Source organism: Chaetodon trifascialis, chromosome 14, assembly GCF_039877785.1.
Source record: "Chaetodon trifascialis isolate fChaTrf1 chromosome 14, fChaTrf1.hap1, whole genome shotgun sequence".
Taxonomy (NCBI): domain Eukaryota; kingdom Metazoa; phylum Chordata; class Actinopteri; order Chaetodontiformes; family Chaetodontidae; genus Chaetodon; species Chaetodon trifascialis.
This window is the reverse complement of record NC_092069.1, coordinates 12,040,050-12,058,615: the sequence shown is the minus strand read 5'-3', so window position 1 is coordinate 12,058,615 and position 18,566 is coordinate 12,040,050. Positions and strand designations below refer to the sequence as shown.

The 18,566-nt window shown below is 43.3% G+C and overlaps 1 protein-coding gene across 1 annotated transcript; it reads right to left on the bottom strand.

Annotated features, from left to right (window-relative positions):
- Window positions 1-220: 220 nt before the first annotated feature.
- plcb2 (phospholipase C, beta 2) lies at window positions 221-17,800 on the bottom strand. The gene is made up of 32 exons (XM_070979148.1): window positions 17,622-17,800; window positions 17,292-17,369; window positions 16,565-16,633; window positions 15,483-15,623; window positions 14,972-15,051; window positions 14,798-14,851; window positions 14,615-14,690; window positions 14,322-14,422; window positions 13,899-14,059; window positions 13,675-13,821; window positions 13,404-13,561; window positions 12,037-12,119; window positions 11,785-11,869; window positions 10,884-11,097; window positions 10,690-10,772; window positions 10,493-10,589; window positions 10,271-10,355; window positions 9,995-10,119; window positions 9,567-9,718; window positions 8,909-9,073; window positions 8,681-8,780; window positions 8,403-8,507; window positions 8,144-8,208; window positions 7,902-7,992; window positions 7,391-7,822; window positions 7,073-7,256; window positions 6,362-6,503; window positions 4,842-4,906; window positions 4,188-4,241; window positions 3,891-3,948; window positions 2,572-2,655; window positions 221-1,099 (listed from the first exon to the last, which is right to left on the bottom strand). Exons 1-32 carry the CDS (start codon window positions 17,703-17,705, stop codon window positions 929-931), a joined length of 3,789 nt encoding a protein of 1,262 aa, XP_070835249.1. The 5' UTR covers window positions 17,706-17,800; the 3' UTR covers window positions 221-928.
- Window positions 17,801-18,566: the final 766 nt, after the last annotated feature.

Sequence of the window (18,566 nt, the reverse complement as noted above, 5' to 3'; positions counted from 1 at the left end):
ATATCTGTTTTCCAAAATACCCTGCTATGTGTACATGTAGCCACAGTGAGTGAATACACAAGAGACGTAAGTCTAACGAGGGACAGGTGAAACTAAAATGCAATTACAGGGGCGGAGAGAGAAAGACAGGAAATAAAACAGGAAATAATTAAAGCAAAACCCAAACAATGACACTAAAGACTAAAGATTTCCTGGAAGAATAAAGAAAAAAACACACAGTCCAGTGCAAATAACAGTTTATTTAGAACTATCAATCACAAGAGAACATGGCTGCAAAGTGAATATTGGTGTATTTCCATCATCAGCGTTGTCTCTGTCCCAGTTACAGAGGAAATGTACCTTTTTTCTGCAAAACCTTCTTTACAACCCACCTAAATCACAGAGCAAATGCTTTTCTGCACCTTCATCGAGCATCACACACCATACAGTATGTGACAGATGGAGACATTGTCTCTATTCAGCCTGCAGACTCTGATGCCCTGTTTTTGCTGCAACATTTTTCTTGATAATTTTCTTCCCATTTTTGAGTGCATCCAGAGGAGAGGAAGGGGACTGAGAGTACCAAACTATGGCTTTAGTGAGGGGCTTTCATCTGGGAGATATCTGCTGCTGTATAATTTCAATGGTCAAAAGGAAGACAAAGAATCAAATAGAAAATAAAATCATGGCCAAATCATCTAACTTTTGGTCTACATGACTTCCACAAAAACATTATTATGACTTAAAACTCTCAAAAACTCTCTATGAATAGCACCTCTGAAATGACATTTCACACAGAGTTTCACTAACTGAATAATCTTCTACAATTCCATGGCTATGCTCAGATTGTAGGTTATGCAACAGGTTGAAAGAACATTCATGAGTGGGAAAAAGTTTCTAGAAATTTCAGACAGGGTCACACTGAAGTGCCAGGGATCAAAAGGCACATCTAACCCAGGAAGACATCTCCATAGAAGCCCACTCCCTCCACCTTCTTGTTTCCAGCCTGATCGACCAGTTCAGGGAAGTGGGCCCCCACACAGACATTGACAGCCTCTCTCACCTCTGCTGGCAGGGACCTCAGTTTCTGCTCGTGCTCCTTCAGGGCCTCCTGATTGAGCTGCAGGCACAGGGGCCAAAGGTGAGTCGGAGGTTATAAGCTTGTCAAAGGACACATTGACATTTTTGTAGTTTTTTTCCTCTTCCAGGTACTGATCATAATATTTAGAGAATGGATTTGTGTATTGGCACCAGTGAAACTGAAGGTCATTGCTAAGCACAAGCCAGGGAACTGGCTTGAACCCAGTGGCATGAATTGATTTTAAATGAGAACAATGGGGAGCTATTTCACAGATATTTAATAATGTGCCTAGACTAAGGAAATGGCTCAATACTCAATCAATGATGTTAAATAGATGCTGCAAAAATTGCACATTGAGAGAAATAAGTTATTTTCATTTGTCCCTCATTCTATTAGCACTCACTTGAATTCCTCCCACTGCTTCTCTCAGTATAAAAGCTGTATTTGTAATCTGATATGACTGGTGAGACATAAAAACACATCATCCATCTGGCATTGACACATCAATGTCTAAACTATGTCATACTTCTCTCAATGTCATCAGCCAAGATTTCACCAATTCAAAGCAAAGCATTGTCACAAACGTGCTCTGACATCATTTACAGCGGTGAGAGCTCGGTCTGTACTCTCTTAATCGCCTAAACTGGATGTGTCACCCGCCAACATTACGTATCATCACTAAATAGCAGATGGCCACAGTTGATTTGAAAAACTGGGATTTGTTGTGGACATAGTTTGGATTGTACATGTCCCTATAGCTGGTATAGAAAGGGGCAAAATGACAAAACTTTTTGAGGAACAAAGGAGCTAAATCTGCTAACCTAACACACATTCTGTTTTATGGGCGACTTGGCTGTCTGTCTTGCTAATAAATTAAATGCTAATCATCTTGTGTTATTCAAAGGTTATGTGAGAATACTGGACTCAAAATAAGTTCGGGCTACGGAACGGGTAGTTTGCAGTACTGTGATGAAGTAATGGACTAATTTGGCCTGGTGCGGGACAGCCTGCGGTATCCATGATCACATCACATAGCAGTCATCAGTTTGCACTTAAGCTTGCTGATCACTTTTATACTAGTGATTGGAAAGCAGCTGTGACAGCCCATGTAACATCTGCTAATATTCCATGGAATAAATAGAGAAAGATCAGTAAACCTCGGGGCCACAGCAGCAGCAGGCTGGACTCCTGTGGACCAGTGGGATCCAGAAAAAATATGCAGAGAAAATGATGCTTAAAAGAAGCTGATCACATGGCCTGTCCACGACGAAAACAAACGCACCAGAGCTCAGAGTACAAATCAATTTGGAAGTTATTTTTAGGTGAGTCATTTTTAGGTGCACCGCTAGACCAGATCTAAGGGTTCCCTCACTTGCCAAAGCCCACTTGAAACCCTGCAAACAGAAATGTGCAAAAGGAACTTTCAGTTCCGAGTTCAGTTCCTGTGTTCCGTAGCTTTAATAACCTCCTGAGTGACAAAAACAAGAGTATCCTGGTGTCAGCGTGTGTACCTGATTAGTCAGTGTCTTGATTTCCTCCAGTGTAGCAGCCTGTTTCTTCATCAGAGCCTCTTGCTGTGGGCTGTAATCTGAAGACTGTAACAATACAATAAAATGCAGTACAACGTGTCGGCACTGAAAAACACGATCGATCTGCGGCTCGAGTCTGTGTGAGTATCTTCATGTCTGTGCATGTGGCATTGAGTGAGAGATGAAGACTGTTTGCATGTCTATCAGCTGTTCTTCAGCTCATGTTCCTCCCTGTGAGTCTATGTGTGTGTTTATCTGGAGAGGAATGCACCCAGGGGATGCAACCTGAGCAAGAGAATCAATACATTTAAGTCACAGCAGGTTGGACTTGTCCAATTCAGTTACACAGCCCTTTTTGCACCCGGCCATTCAATACTGAGGCTGTGCTGATTAAAAAGCTGATTGTTTTATAAATAGTTGCTGTAATTAATGAGCAAATGCTGATTAAGTAGCTCGAAATGAGCTGCAAAGCCACCCTAATGTGTGGAGGGATGAGTGGGGTGTAGGGGGGGTGGAGGTTGCTGCCAGCCAGAAGGAGCTGATTGGAGAGGACTGGAGAAAAGCGAAATGGCCGGGTCTTTAACCCAGATACAACGGGGCTGAAGTGAGTCATCGACCACACGTGTATTAGCCTGCTCCCTGGTGTGTGTGTGTGTGTGTTTGTGGGTGGATGGGTGTGCATGTTCATGTGTGTGGGTGTACTTACAGTTCAATAGTGTGTGTATGTGTGTGTGTGCATCTGTACACAAACTCCTGGGTGTTTGTGTAGAGGTGCATGAAAGGAGCGTGTAACGTGCCTAAGGTGATATTTTTTCCGTGTTGTGTTCAGATCTTTAGACAGCGCTGCCTCTTTGTAACCATAGTTACCCTGCTGAATACAGTATAATCTGAACAGGCCTGTGGATGTCAAGTCTGAGCTGTGACAGTAATGTTATTTTAGCTGCATGTCAATATGCTGAATGCACTGATGCATATGAGTGTGTAGATTCACTTTCTTGCTGTGTTAAATGAGAAATAAATATAAAGCCAGCAGCCGGTTAGCTTAGCTTAGCATAAGGTTAGCAGTCATTAGGCCAAACAAACATGATGCACTGTGTAACAGTGAGCTTTAGAGACACTGGCAGAGATTTTGTTACCTTTGGACAGCTCCAGCTAGTATATGAGTCGCATCAATCTTCTCATCTAACTCTCAGCAAGAAAGAGAAAAAGCCCATATCCCAAAATCTCAAAATGCCGCTTCTATTGTTCATGCATGCTTGAAAAGTCTCTGCTGCTTTCAACGAGTTTAAAACACTACTTACTGCACCATCCGATGGACTCGTCTCATCCAACAGCTCGGTGCTCATCGCCTTTTTCAGCCTAAGAGAAGATCATTACAATTTTCAATTAGACCTCTAGTACATAATGTTAAAAATTCATCAAGTCAAGCCACGCTTAATGTGCAATGCCATGTGGCAGAGGGGTAAGAAGCTAAGCTGCTCGTCGTCGTCTCTCTCCTCATACTTCTCTCTGTTGTGGACAAGAAGCTATACCTCGGTGAGAGGAGCAGCAATGAAAGGAAATATATAAAGTGACTGAAGGTCAAGCTGTGAACTCACTTTGCTTTCTCTGAGGATTTTGTTGGTGTTTTCTTCTTATTTTCTTTGGTGTCACTGCAAAACAAAGCAAAGACAGAAAGTAAAGACTCCCTCTTCATTCAAAACCCAAAACTCAAGAGTGGCCCTATAAACAACCTTTTTCCTTAAAACACGAGTTGCAGAGCTGTTTGTCTCTGATGTGACCTTTTCAGTGAAAGAAAGGTTTTAATGCAATGTTATAGTGTCTGTGTGGGCAGGTAGATGATCAGAGCTGCCTTTGCTTCCCTACTGCTGTTTAAACACCTGTTGGATAATGGTTGTCCTGAGATAGCCATCTGCCATCTGGGGACTTGGGATAACACACACACACACACACACACACACACACAAATCCAGAACACCATAAGCCAGCCAAATACTCTGGACCTGCACATTGAGCTGATTCATTCATTATTTGAGGTATCGTCTTTGCAAAATGTCAAATGTTTCACCTCAGATAACACAGACACGCACGCACACGCACGCACACGCACGCACACGCGCGCGCGCGCGCACACACACACACACACAGTGTCACACCAAAATCTCAAAGAGCAGATTGGACGGACTCAGCAAAGCCGTCAGCACTCTCAGTGTGTACACCATGTCCCAAATGTGTTGTATGTGTGTCCACACCTCTCCAGGGTCTTCAGTTCACTGGCGTGTCTCTCTGTGGCCATCTCCAACAGTTTGGCCAGTCTCTGTCACAACAGAAGAAGGAAGTGACAATCACAGTCAAGATAAAGCTAGAAAATGAGACTTAAGTCGCTCTAAATAACAATGTCCATGCTGCATGTGGTTAAAGTCACTCATCTTTAGGCCAAACAAAAGTTCAGCCCTTAATTTAATGTGGATGAACTTTGACTTTAAGTTTGATGAGAGCACTTGGCCCAAGACCTGTAACTCTCATCTCACTCCACAGCACTTCTACAGTACAGTCCACACTCTGTCTAATGAGGTGGCAACCCTTGGAAAATTACCTGATTGACCCCTCAGTCTCATATAGATTCAGGGCCTATGCTAAGAGCGCCCCCGAGCACCTGCCTCTGGTGTATAATCAATAGAGCCTCTAAAGGCCTGGCTGCTGGCCCGCAGACACACAGCACAGAGAGGTAAAATGAAGTGCTCCATGAGAGATGTGAATACATCCTGAGGCATGGAAATGAATCCTATTTTTGGGATGAAACATTAGATGTAATAAAGACAGCCAAGAGGTGGGTATAAGGAGAGTGGTTGGAAGAGGAGCACATCAGAGCAGGTTACAATAGGACAAGGAGCAGATCTTGACTCTCAGGTAAAGAGTGAATATTAATGATAGCAGAACAAAGTGCAGCATCTTCAAGCTGTGAATAAAAGCCCCCTCTTTATGTATTGAGGGTGAGGGGTGGTAAAAGAACATATTTCCATTATATTTACTTATGCAAAAGTAGTAATGTCACCATGAAATGCGGCAGTTACAAATAAAAATACTGTCTTTGATTACAAAAGTAAGTCAAAGGTGTAGCTGAACCTCCAGTAATTGATTTTTTATCTTGTATTTTTTGGCCTTGCGAGGCCAGTGCAATAAGCCGCAAGCGCAACAGTGACATGTTTTAACCCGATAAAGTTGTTGTTGTGGTTAAAGGTTTTAGCAAACAATATTCACACAACCTGCAGACAGAAAAACATTAGCACTTATTAGAGTTGTGTTTCTGGACACCTGACAATCGTAAATCTGATACTAAGTGTTCTTTGAGGCTCCTGGGAACAATGTGGCTTTTTAGTAGCTGAATGCTCCTCCATGGTCACCAGCTAGGTGCTAAATGTGTTTGTGTGCTGTTTTGTGCCGGGGCAGGTGATGTACATTGGGGTTTTAGAGCTTTTTCCATTGAGCACTGGACCAAAACAGTAAAATTGTGACCAATAAAACTGAAACATGAGCTGAGAGATGGTAAAACGTTCTGCATGGCTGAGGGCAACTGCAGAGGCAATAAAAATAGATGATTCTCTGCGGGTCGGCCACTATAAGTGACACCTTTCACACTCATTTGAGCCCTCTTTAATATAGAAATGACACTAAGACTTGAGCAAATGTACTGAATTACCACCACTGATGTCCTTTTTCTCATTTCAAATGGGAAAGCAAACTTTGAATGACATAAACAAACATAACTGACCTCTGTGGCACACTGCTCTTTCTTCTTCCTCAGCTGATCACACTGCTCCGTCCACAAAGCCTGCAGCTCAACCTGCATCTTCTCCTTCTGCTCCTGCACCCGCTCCGTCTTCACGCAGGAGTCAGAGGTGGTTCCCCCTCCCCTGGAGGACACATAACATGATGCATGAGGATTAGACTTTATCAGCAAATAGCCACTACCCCTCCAAGGACAGACATGACTGTACAATGCGTGGTTACTGGAAATCCTACACAGCCGTGCGCATTTGTCCTTGAATAACACGTGTTTTCTCCTGAAGGCACAGTGCGGAGCGTTGTGCACCAAAAGCACTGCAGCCCATATTCATTTAGTTTTTCTCTTCATCCTCTAATATTCTGCTTCAGCTAGAAAAACACATTAGCCAAGGAATATTCCCTGTGCTTCTAAATCTAATTTCTCATTAATGACACTGACCAAAACAACAACAACAACTTCATTAGTGGGTCAGCAGTATTAATATGCTGTAGAATTCACTGCTACTTAGTTGGAAACAGAACAGTCTTCCGTGAATGACTAAACATAAACAGTTGGACAGATGGATCTAAGTACTCTGAAACAATGAGATCCCTCCTCCGCCAACACTATCGAACTGGGTTTTTTTGGGAAACTTTTTTCTCCTACCTTCCTATCTCAGCTAGAAACTGACTCCAAGAAGCAGATAAATCCCCTTACTCTTTCTTCTTCAGCGAGGCCTTCTTTTTGATGGCCTTGAAGGAGTCGGAGTATTTCTGAATCAGGTCCTCTCCTTTTTTCTGATACTTCTTCTCTGCTTCCTTCAGCTCTCTCTCCTGACGCTTGGTGACCTTCAGATAGTTTTTGTGCTGTGTCAGTTCTTCTGTGGTTACAGTGGAAGGCTCTGCAGCAGAAACACACAGCTTCTTGTGTTGACAGTGGATATACATTTATGATAAAACTAAACCCTCCTCAATAACAACAAAAAGTACTGACAAAAGGGAAACTGATGAGTGCAGCACATGAAGCACTTGTTACCTTTGGTGCACTTCGTTGAGTCACCTGCAGACTCGGGCGGTGCACTTGCTGGACAGGGCAAGGCCAGTGCTGCAGGCCCTACAGCAGCGGCGGCAGCTTCTGTGCCTGGTTTATCATCTGAAGGAGGCTCAGCGTTTGTGGTGTCCTCTTTGGTTTCAGGAGCTGCCTCCAACTCTGGAACTACTTCTTTCTCAGCGGCTGCCTCTTCAGCGGGACGAATGGCTTCAGGAAGGGTTTCAGGTGTGGCACTTTGTGCACCTGGAGCAGGATCTTCAGCAGGAGTGTCGTTAGGAGTTTGAGAAGGTTCTGCTTCAGGTTGTGAAGTGTCTGACTTGTTCTCAGCCTCTTCTTTAGGTTCTTCTGCTTTTGCTTCTGGTGGAGACTGGGATGATTTGTCACTGGCATCAACCGGTGGTGTAGGTTCGGTTGTTTCTAGGGGAAGCAGAAAGTTTGGTGATCAAATACAGCCTCTTAATTCAACACCTGTATCGCCTTCACAAACCATCATTACCTGCAGCAGGATTTTCACTTTCCTTAGCTTTGTCCGTGGGGGTTTGGACAATGACGGGCAGCTCGTAAGGAGAAACGTAGTCAGAGGATGACTGCGTGGGCACAAAGGACAGGAACATCACAATCTAACCAGGCTGGTCATCTTCCAGGAAGGTAATTAGTGCTGTTCAGGGTTTAAAGGAGACCTGGGGACATTACTGATATGTCGATTTTAGTTAAGTTTCCTTTAGCAGCTTTTGTTACCTCCTTTGGGGTCTTTGTGGTCTTCTCTGTGCCCTTTGTTGGGTTAAATAAGGCATCTGTGAAATCTGAGGTAGAATCAAATATATCAGTATGCAGCGTAGTGATAACTCATAATCAGATAGAAATGTTAGTAAAAAAAAGGAATAAATGCTACAGAGCTCCACACTAAATCAGTCCCTGACTGTCACTCAGAAAACATGTTGCAGCAGAGTGTTGTTTTTTTTTCTTTTGCAAAAACACAAAGTGAAAAGCCAGGAACCTGCAAAGGCGGCAGGGATGTAGTCCTTGACCTCAATGTACACAAAGAGAGCAGGCAAAGTGAGCGGCATGTTGCTCTCACTGCGCAGGCAGATGTGATGGAAACCTGCAGGGCATGAAACAAGCCTTTAAAACAAGGCAGCAGCTCCCCTGATCCAGAAACTGGCTAAAACACGCTAGCAAACATACTGCAGCCTTGGATGACTCAGTTTCGTTTTAAATTATGTAGATTGGATGAAGCAAGAAGTGAAAAAGGTTTTTTTTCTCAGTTTCACTGACCCGATTGGATGGCATCAAGTGGGATGATCCTGTGTCCCAAGAATTTACCGTTCTCTTCATGAACTACAATTCTTAGAGAGGCCATTTCTGGGAGCAGGATCTATCCATCATAACAACAACAAATATATTAAGACCAACAGCAACAACATCACAGGCTTCTGACAGCTGATCTCACACAAACACTTCATCTGCACATATGTTTGAACATGTTTGTCTCCTGACACACACCTTCTCAAAAACAAAAGGCTCCTCATTCCACACTGGGTTAATGGCGTTGGGCGTCGAGGACCATTTAGTGCGATATTTCTTCTTGGGATCTCCCGGTAGCCCAATCACCTCCACCTCCACTCCTGTTTTCACATTCTTGTCAGACAGAAACTGACCCGAGTAGATCTAAGGAGACAGGTGAATAAGATTTGAGGACACATGCATGAGGTGGTTAACAGTATGGAAGTGTCCCGCTGTGTGGACCCATGTTCAGGTCGCAGTGAATATAAATAGAGCTCAGGTTTTCACTCATGCAGAGTCTGTTGAATACCAGGAACGGTGTATCACTCTCAGCATGAAGCTTGTATTATTATGGGCCCTGCATCTAAACCAGAGGGAAAACCAGGCAAATTTTGAGGCTAATTTATTTCTGCATTTAGAAGAGCAAAAACAGCTGTCAGCTACACTCATATTGCATCGTTTGGTCATCAGTTTCTCTACAATGAAATACCATAAATGAGGCAGCTTTAGTGTGTGAAAAGTTTTACCTGCAGCTAATTTTTAGGTTTAGGTAAGTGTTTTCTTTTCATATTTAGTCTGCACCAGTACTCAGATCCCTACGCTGAACACACTACACTAAAGTGGGAGACATGTAATAGCAACAAGGCTGTGAACCTGCCTTTATGGTCAATGTGCTTGCCACAACAGTGTCAATCCTGTCACAGAAAGGGTCAAACTTCTTGTCACTGCGACGCAGCACGTCATGTTTGAGCAGGTATCCCGTTCTGCCGTTGAATTCAAACAGAGCCATGTTCAGCTGCATGGGGAAATCTGAAAATAGGCACAAACAGACCCATTCATGCCCCCTCTCTTCAGCACAAGGAGGAGCAGTGAGCGTTCTGGGATGCAAAGCACAGCAGACGCCTGTGCTGCACAGAGAGGTGCAACACTGACCTGCTGTGGTGGAAAACAGAAGCTCAGGTTTAACGCAACATGACGTTACCCAAATGCCATTAAAAAGAAACAGTGATTTGTTGCATCCTCTCATGTAGTGCGACACATTTATGACATTAAGTGGTTGTCTGTGCATTGTGTGTTCATTTCTACCCATTGTCTGGTAGTTGAGCGCCACCATCTGGCAGCCTACGTTCCAAAAAGGCTGGGGGCTGTAATTGGATGAGTCCATTCTTGTCCCTTTGGGGTAAATCCTGCTCATCTGCCTCTTATTGTATCTAAGAAAGGTGGTTTAGGAAGCACAGCTTTATATCTCTGTGTTTGTATGTGAACCAGGATCCTCTTAAGACAGCATACAAAAGATGTAATCAGCCTATTTAACACAGGTTGGCTTGTTTTTAGATCATCCACAGCACTCTTAAAGGATACTCGACGAATTCAACAGCGGTCTTGGCAATCATTGTCTCCCCTTTGGTCTCGACAAAAGACGAGATGACGTAACTCTTGTTTTTCTCTGCAAAGGAAGATAAAATTGAGGGGAAGAGTTGCACAACTCACACTGGCTTTGATTTGTTTACCTGTCATTTTGTCTGAGTCTATGTCGTAAAAATGTGTTTTATCTGTGTTTGGGTTAAACGCATGAAGGCATACTTCTGGCATTGTCAAAGGAGATGAATTTGTTGGGCTGGATGTAGTTGACCAGGGATGACATTGCCTCATATGCTGTTACTTCTTGTCCAGCTGTGCCCTGTGGGGGATTGACAGGATGTTAAGTAATGTTTGAGCCGCTTTAGCAGGAAACAGCTGATGTGAAGCAATAAAACTGTAAGCACAACCACATACTCTACCTCATCTGATGTCTTCATTTTCTCCTCATCCTGCTCCTCTGTGTCCTCTTGTTCCTCATTGTCCTCCACAGCTGCATCCCCCTCTGGTTAAACGTGTAAACATGATGTCAGTGACACCTAAATATATCTAAAATAACTAAACAGGGCTGTTTTTGGAGCGTAATCTGATTTGGCCTGAGGCTCACTCAGCCCACCTTGGTTCTCCTGGGTGCTGGGTGCTGGGTTGGCAGGATCCTGTGCGGTGCTGTTTGGGTCCAGGGCAGGAGCAGCTGTGGTCGTGGTCTGCTCAGTGGCTGCTGGGCTGTTCTTTTTTGTCTGGGTCGTCTTTTCATGGCTGCCCTTCTTGTTCTTGATGAGGATCTTGCCCATGAGCTCAGATGGGCTGGGGATCTGCTGGCCCGACTTCAGCTGGATGTTACAGATAAACAGAAAAAAAAAATGAAACTAACTTTGGGTAAACAGAGACAAGCAATACTTGTTCAGGGCTGTAACTACAGTACCATTGAGGAAACCAAGGTCAAATCCTCATTATTGTCTTAGGTAATGTGAGGATTTTAAAGGAATTGTTTGACATTTTGGGGATTGCATTTATTTCAGTTAAATTGGGAAAATAAAATCCACCCTAACCACTCTTAGTACATATGAAGCTACAGCCTGCAGGTGGTAGCTTTCACCGGGGGGCTGGTGGAGTTCAGAGTCATGACTTTAGCTTCTCTAAAATCCTGGCTACGGCCCTGTTATTATTTGAGACTGTTAAACATCCCCTCTGCTTGACTCAGGAACACAAACACACCCCACCACTCAACACACACACAGCTGCGAGGAGGTGAACAGACACTGGCAGTTGATATGAATCAGGTGGATGGGTACAGGAGCCAGTGAGGATCATGTCTAGCAGAGATAAGAGTCCAAACATGAACTTTGAACTTTGCCATTAATTGCCTTCATGCTAACATGGCTAGACTGCAGAACTCAGTCTCACAGGGTGACATGATAATGCTTTATCTATCCCACAGAGTGTTCTGTTTAACAAACCCCCAACACATAAACTTTGTCTGACTCTATTATTCTACTGTGGTACAGAAGCATTCTCACAGGGTATTTCTCCAGCGGCTCAGTTAGCAGGGCATCACCAAATATGGTTTTGCAGTAGTTTGCCATCTTCTCCTGCTGTTTCACCCTGGAATAAAGCAGAGAGACGCTTGCACAATCTGCCAGAATGAAAGGTTCAATGACATCTTCTACATGTTCCATCAGTATTCCATTTGGCATAATGGCATCAGGACATTATTGCATTGTGTTAATGACATTACATGGAATGAGGTCATGGAAAAGCTTCGGTCTTACGAGTCAACGTGGTTCTCGAATGAGAGGATAATGGGATACTGTGAGGTCTTGAAGGAGCTCTCAGCTATGGCCTCAATCACATCCTGTCACACATCAAAAAGTGGTGGAGATTTTTGTTTTTGATCGAGACTCTTTTTGGAATTAGTTTAAGATTAAAGAGACATAACTGACGAGAGAGTTATAGAAAACAAAAACAAGCCAGTGGCACAGGAGCAAGCAGCAGAAAACATGGGTGCAATTAGAATAAAATTAGGAAAACTACACAAAAGCATGAGATAAACAGACTGAGCAAATCATGGATATTCTGCCAAAACATGAAGAGAGACAACATGACAAACTGCAGAACTATTGTTTGTATACAGAGGCCCTGAAGTCAGCTCCAAAACTATCACATCTGGAGTCTGACGTTAAACTGAACTGAGGTGTTGTGTCCGGGGCCCCAGGGATGGTGGAGCGCCGTCTGCCCTTAAATGGAAGTGCTGAGTGTGAGAGGATGACGGGGCTGCCTGCCTGTGTGTGTGTGTGTGTGTGTGTGTGTGTGTGTGTGTGTGTGTGTGTGCGTGTGTGTGTGTACTGTATTCTTTTAAATGTTCACACTTGTTTGCTTTTTATTGTGCAGATGGGCATGAATCAAAGGTAATCAGTGAGTTTATCATGATAGTTGTGGCACACTGCTGCACTCTTTGGTCAGCATGAACAGCTTCTGGCAAGTGTACACATGAAGATGTCATATTGAAACAAGGCAAACTGTGCTCACAGGGTCGGCCGTTTACTAGAAAAGGTCCAAGATTTATGATAGACAGCAGCAAGGAAACACTCACCAGAAGTCGTTTGGGCTCACAACAAAAGTTATCATAGATCATCTACCCTGGTTCATTTTCTGTGTTTAACTGTTTTCTACTACAACTTATACTGATAATGTGTATATGTATGAGTTAATATATAGCATACAGTATTTTAACCGTGTACCTAAATTAGTCAAATAATAAGTATAAGTATAATAAGTATGATTTGTATCTTCAGAAAATTAAAAGATCTAAAGAGAGTCTAAATAAGAGATGTGTAACTCTGTATCGTCATGATGGCCATATTGCATGGTTTGTTACAAAAAGCAGGGGTTCTGTATACGAAGGGAGGAGAAGCTTATCTTGGACTTTTTGACGTGCACTTTTGAGATGTTCCCTAACTTTTGCTCTTTCAGTTTTCCTGTCAAGTTGAGCAAAGTGTGAGCTGCAAGGCCTCACTTTCTGTATGTATTCACATGCTAATAAACAAAAGGAAACAAAAATGTGAATATGCAAAATGTTAAAATGAAACTTAGTGCACGAGACACCACTGAAGGTGTGTCCAAATCTATGTGTCACCACCTTGAAGAGGATCTCAGTTGTCATGGTGAAGCCGTGGGTAATGATGGGTTCCTCATCTGGAGGTTTGCCCTTCCAGCAGTCCAGCTCCAGACAGCGGCAGCCGGACAGCAGACACTGACGGTACATCTCTGGAGAGGACACGCCAGAGAACTGACCAGCTGCAAGGTGACAGACAGACATACAAAAGTAAAATCCCTCATAAATGATCCTCAGATGTTCAGTTGATCAGGTATGAGAATTTCTAAGTCATAATCGATGCAGTGTATGCAACCTGTCAGGTATGTGTTGTGGGAGGACTTGATGAAGTAGTGAAGTAGTGGTTGGGTCATATCCTGACACTTGGCCAGTCTGTCCTGCATGACAACTGATGTCTCTGGCCCCATGAGGAAGAATAAGAGACCTTCTGGGGAAATCAGACCTGCAGATCAAAAGCACAAAAGCATTATTCAGCCTGTAAGAGCTCCATACGACTAACATACCATCAGTGAATCTCACTTCTGTTTGAATTGGAGGTGCAAGGTTCATATTTGTCAATCAGAGCTTTGATTTGGTCCTGCCGCAGTCGTGGAAACAGCTCCTCGTTGAGCCGAGAGTCCCTCTGCTTCTCGTTGAGGAACTTGGTGAAGTTCTCCTTCGTCATGGTGGGTTTGTTGGAGCTGGAGGGCACAGTGAGGCGTGACAATCACAAAAGCACTGCACATAACATGGCTCCTGTCTATCACGGTCCACTTCCTGCCACCTGAGCCTGCACCAGGTAGCTAATGTACAAACTGGAGGCTCAGACTAACCAAGCATGATGTCAGCATAATATAATTTACAGCAGGCGTTTCTGGCTAACCCTTCAAGGTGTATTTAGATGCCAGATGCCAGATGAAAGGGATCACCATAAAGAGTAAAATGACGAAGAGGCCAACTCACTAACAAGTGAAGATCTCATAGATCTCAGGCCGAGGGCAGAGATTTGTCAGAAAGGCCCTGAAGGCAGACTCTGTGAAGACATCAGGTTTCATGGTGTCATGCTGAAATATAAAAGCACATCATTACTGCAAAAGTTTTGCAACTGCAAAACCAAACATTTGACCTAATTGTACTGTATTTATGCAGGAGTAAAGATGAAAACCAAACACCAGGACACAATGCGGAGAGGTGAGAAAATAATAGACAGACTCCGGAAACACATCCAACCCACTAAAATGTCTATGTTTTCTAACCTTTCCTTTAGGGAGGTGTGCTGATGCTAAGGCATTTTCCACCCTCTTCTTATCTGCAGGGAACATCTTGTAAATGCTGAGAAAACACACAGTGAAACAGTGAGTAGGAAATGTAGAAATCTAGTGTACAAGCAAATGACCGTGTGCCATCCTACACCTTCACATGGCTGCACTGTGACCTACTTTTTCACTGGGATCTTGCCGTCTTTGTTGGTGTGAAGAGAAATGCGGACGTACCTATGATTGAAAACAAAGGCTTATAGTCCAAACAGCATCAGTATGGTGAAATGAAATGCTATTGTGTTCAGTCAGCAGCAATACAAGCCCAGCCTGTCAGATGACAAGATCTTCACTTACATTTTCTCCAAGAAGACCTGTCTGCAGGCATTGTTTCTTGCAGCGTTGTAGGCAATTGCAAGAACATCATTTGCCCAGTTCTGGTGTGCATTTAATTGCAAATACAAACAGGGATATCACTTTCAATGTCAACATGAATTGTGCTTGAAATGTCATTAGCCCTAAAACCATTGTAAGAGATTTTTAATGGACACAAACTCGAACCACTAGAGGGCATTAATATAATAGTGCCTCAGGAAATGAGAGTAGTGCATGTTGGGTTTCATCAAAGCCCAGTTGTGATTTCATTACTGTTGATTAAATCCAGATATTGGAGTCATAAAGTTTAATAAATGCTATAAAGGAGAGAGAGGGCACCTTACTGGGGGGAAGCAAAGGCTCACTGTATAATGGCTAATGGCCTATGGCTGTGTTTGAACAATCAGAGGGGGTCAGCGACAGAAAGGAAGCGTAAACAGCGGAGAAATCACACCATTGACACACAGAGGCAGTGTCTACAGCAGCTCATTACCTGTGTCACTTTCTCCTTAGAGGCAAAGAAGTTATGATAGGTCAGATTCACTGTATCTGGACCTGAGACAATGGTCAGAGTTTTGGCGAGATGGTTGCTGTCTGGGAAGTCCAGATTGAACACATTGCGAACCTTGGGGTGCTGTGACAGGCAAAAAAAGGGAAGATAATCAGATCTCATTGGTTCAAAATAAATGGCAACGTTTTTAAGCACTTTAATTGATCGATTTGTTGACCTTCATATTTGCTTAAACAATCAAAAGCATGCCTGCAGAGCTTGTTCTCTCAGAGCACGTTCAAAACAGGCAAACTTTCTGACCAAGGCATGCAAATATATGCATATACACTCTGAGACACACACACGCACACACACACACACACACACACACACACACACACACACACACACACACACACACACACACACACACACACACACACACACACACACACACACACACACACACACGTACATTCATATACACAACATACATAACACAAACAGCAGCAAGAAGTCCAGCTACGTTCCTGTATCTGCTACTCTACAATCAATCACTGCTGTGCTACTTTCAGATGCACAGAGCGGACACCAGCACTGGAGCCACTTTCCCAAAACTCCTCAGGGGCCCGAGAGGAAGATGTGCTTCCAGCAGCACACCGGCCGGGATGATGCAGAGCTCTGCACTCTCCCAAAGGGGAACAGATTTTAGACTTCAACTCTGAACCCTCAGTGAGGGATGACGATGGCTGCATACTGCAACTCTCTGTGGAGGCCAGCGAGGAAGCGGAAAAGAACTACTACTGTCATATTTTTACTCAAACAAACACACATGAGCATGCTCACAGAAATCTCAGATCATGACTCAGTGTGTTTGTGTATGTGTGTGTTTCTGTAGGGGGAGAATAGCCTGGTTACATGGGACCATTGCTGTTTTTTGCAATGCAAATACACCTCTCATACTATTAGGCAAACAAAGGGCTTGACACCATATTTGCATACCTGCAGAGTTTCTTTCATGACAAACACACCACTTAGACTTAATTGAGAGAGCAGGTTAGTACATCAAATAATATTGTACTCACTTTGGGAAGTTTTGCATATTTTCCTGTTCTGGTATCTCTGATAGTAGCAACATCCAGAAACGTTGTTTCCTAGAAACAAGAAGCAGAGAATCATCTGTAATACTGAATTCAACATGTAGGCACCAGTCCAAATATGGATTCAGATACAAGTCATCCTTTGGCAAAGTGCAAAAACTATGGGATTTACTTTGTTTGTGTGAGGAATATTTGACTGCAATGTCTCGAAACATCATGTAGGAAACTGTGCAGTAAATTTCACATGATGACTTTAAAGTCAATGACAACATGTGCTTCGACATATGAGGCTCACTCGGTGTAGGCTTCACTTGTTTAGTGATGTGAAAACCAGAAGGGGCCTCAATGAGAGAGAGAGAGAGAGAGAGAGAGAGAGAGAGAGAGAGAGATGAAGCAGAAGACAGATGGTCTTCTCCATGGAGTGCATCACAGTTCAGCAGGATAGTGAGCCCACATCAGCACCAATCAATAATCTCCTCAAGCTGCTGGGACCGGAAGGTGTAATGCAGCTCTTAGTTATCCCACAGCTTTGGCAGATCCCGCTCACATGCACATTACACACACTGTGTATGTGAGTCACTGAAACATGACTGCCTCTGTTTCATATATCTTATAATCTGTCAGGTTGTTTGTCTTATGCGCAAAAAGCTATTTCACATACTGTACAAGGGCACGTTTTCTTTTCTTTTCTCAGACTCTGCGTACTGATTACCTTGCTTTGGTTCATCCAGTAGACATAAAAACCTTTGGGGTCCATCTTCATGGTGACAGGAACAGTCTTTGTGGAGTCCTTGATGGGGACAAGGGTTAGAGTTCACACACATTTTGGACTTTTATTAACTTTAAATCAGAGCTGCTTAATCATTCCTGGATGCTAAATTTATGCTGCAGGACTACCTGTATTATACATTCCACAACAGAAAAACAGTGATTAAAGTTACAAAGTGGGATTCAAATGAAACTTGCAATGTTGCTCATCAGACAATGAAAAATGAAAAGTCACTGTCAGAGCTGCACAGATTTTCTTGAAATGCTCACTCACCTCTGACCATTTAGTAAATCTCTCTCCTTTGACCAGGTAGTCTTTGACCTCTGGAGCCTCCAGAAAGTGCCTTTTCTTATTCATTTTGTCCTTCTAGAGAGACTTTTGCTACAGTTTAATGCTATAACCAAAGTACATCCACTATCTGCGTGTACACCATTGTCATAATCATCGACTAGCTCATCCTTCCACGTGGATTCAAAAGACACACTGAAATGGAGTTTACTGCCGTGGCTCTGACTGCACTCAGGGCACACCCTGCGAAATATGCCTTGCAAATGACGCTGACAAAAAACAAAACAAGTAACTTGACTAAAGGTGAAAGTGCTGCTTTCAAGCTATACTTGAATCAGAACTTTACAATTTCACAATGATATTGCCCAAATGACAAAAAGAAAACTTATATTACAGCTTTTATTGTCTTTGCCCAGGTTGTAAGATATGCGTGTGTGACTTGTTGCAACCACCCCATGACAAGGGAGGTAAAAGGTTTTTCTTGTTTGTGGCTCTTACAGAATTAAAAAAAAGTAATAATAACTAGACTTACCACCTCAGGGTTGTACACCTCCTCTAACCATTCAAGCTGCAGTTTACGTCTGTCTGTCCAGACTCATGTATGTAGTGAAGACGTTGAAGGAATTTAAATTTAAAATGTGTTAAGTGTATTTTTTTGGTGAAATGGAAGGTCTCGCCATATTGACATGTATGATTCCAGTGAATAACATCCAGTGAGAAACGTGCTGTCTTCATTTACAGACAGACTTATATTTTCACTGTGCCCGCTGCCCGTCTTAGCTCCATGGGGAGCTCACTGGAACTCACTGCCACCTGACCTCCATAACTCTGCCACCCTGCCCATCTTCAAATCCAAACTCAAAACTCATCTATTCAGACTTGCCTACTCTCTATAAACTGCTTCACACGGTCCCCCGTCCCTATTGATTG

Excerpts from the sequence above, each read along its gene's own strand:
- plcb2 (XM_070979148.1), bottom strand. The coding sequence starts at position 17,705 with ATGAATAAGAAAAGGCACTTTCTGGAGGCTCCAGAGGTCAAAGACTAC. Across the intron at positions 10,773-10,883 it reads CAGCACCCAGGAGAACCAAG|AGGGGGATGCAGCTGTGGAG; the intron begins GTGGGCTGAGTG and ends ACGTTTAACCAG. Across the intron at positions 7,257-7,390 it reads CTCAACGAAGTGCACCAAAG|AGCCTTCCACTGTAACCACA; the intron begins GTAACAAGTGCT and ends TTTCTGCTGCAG.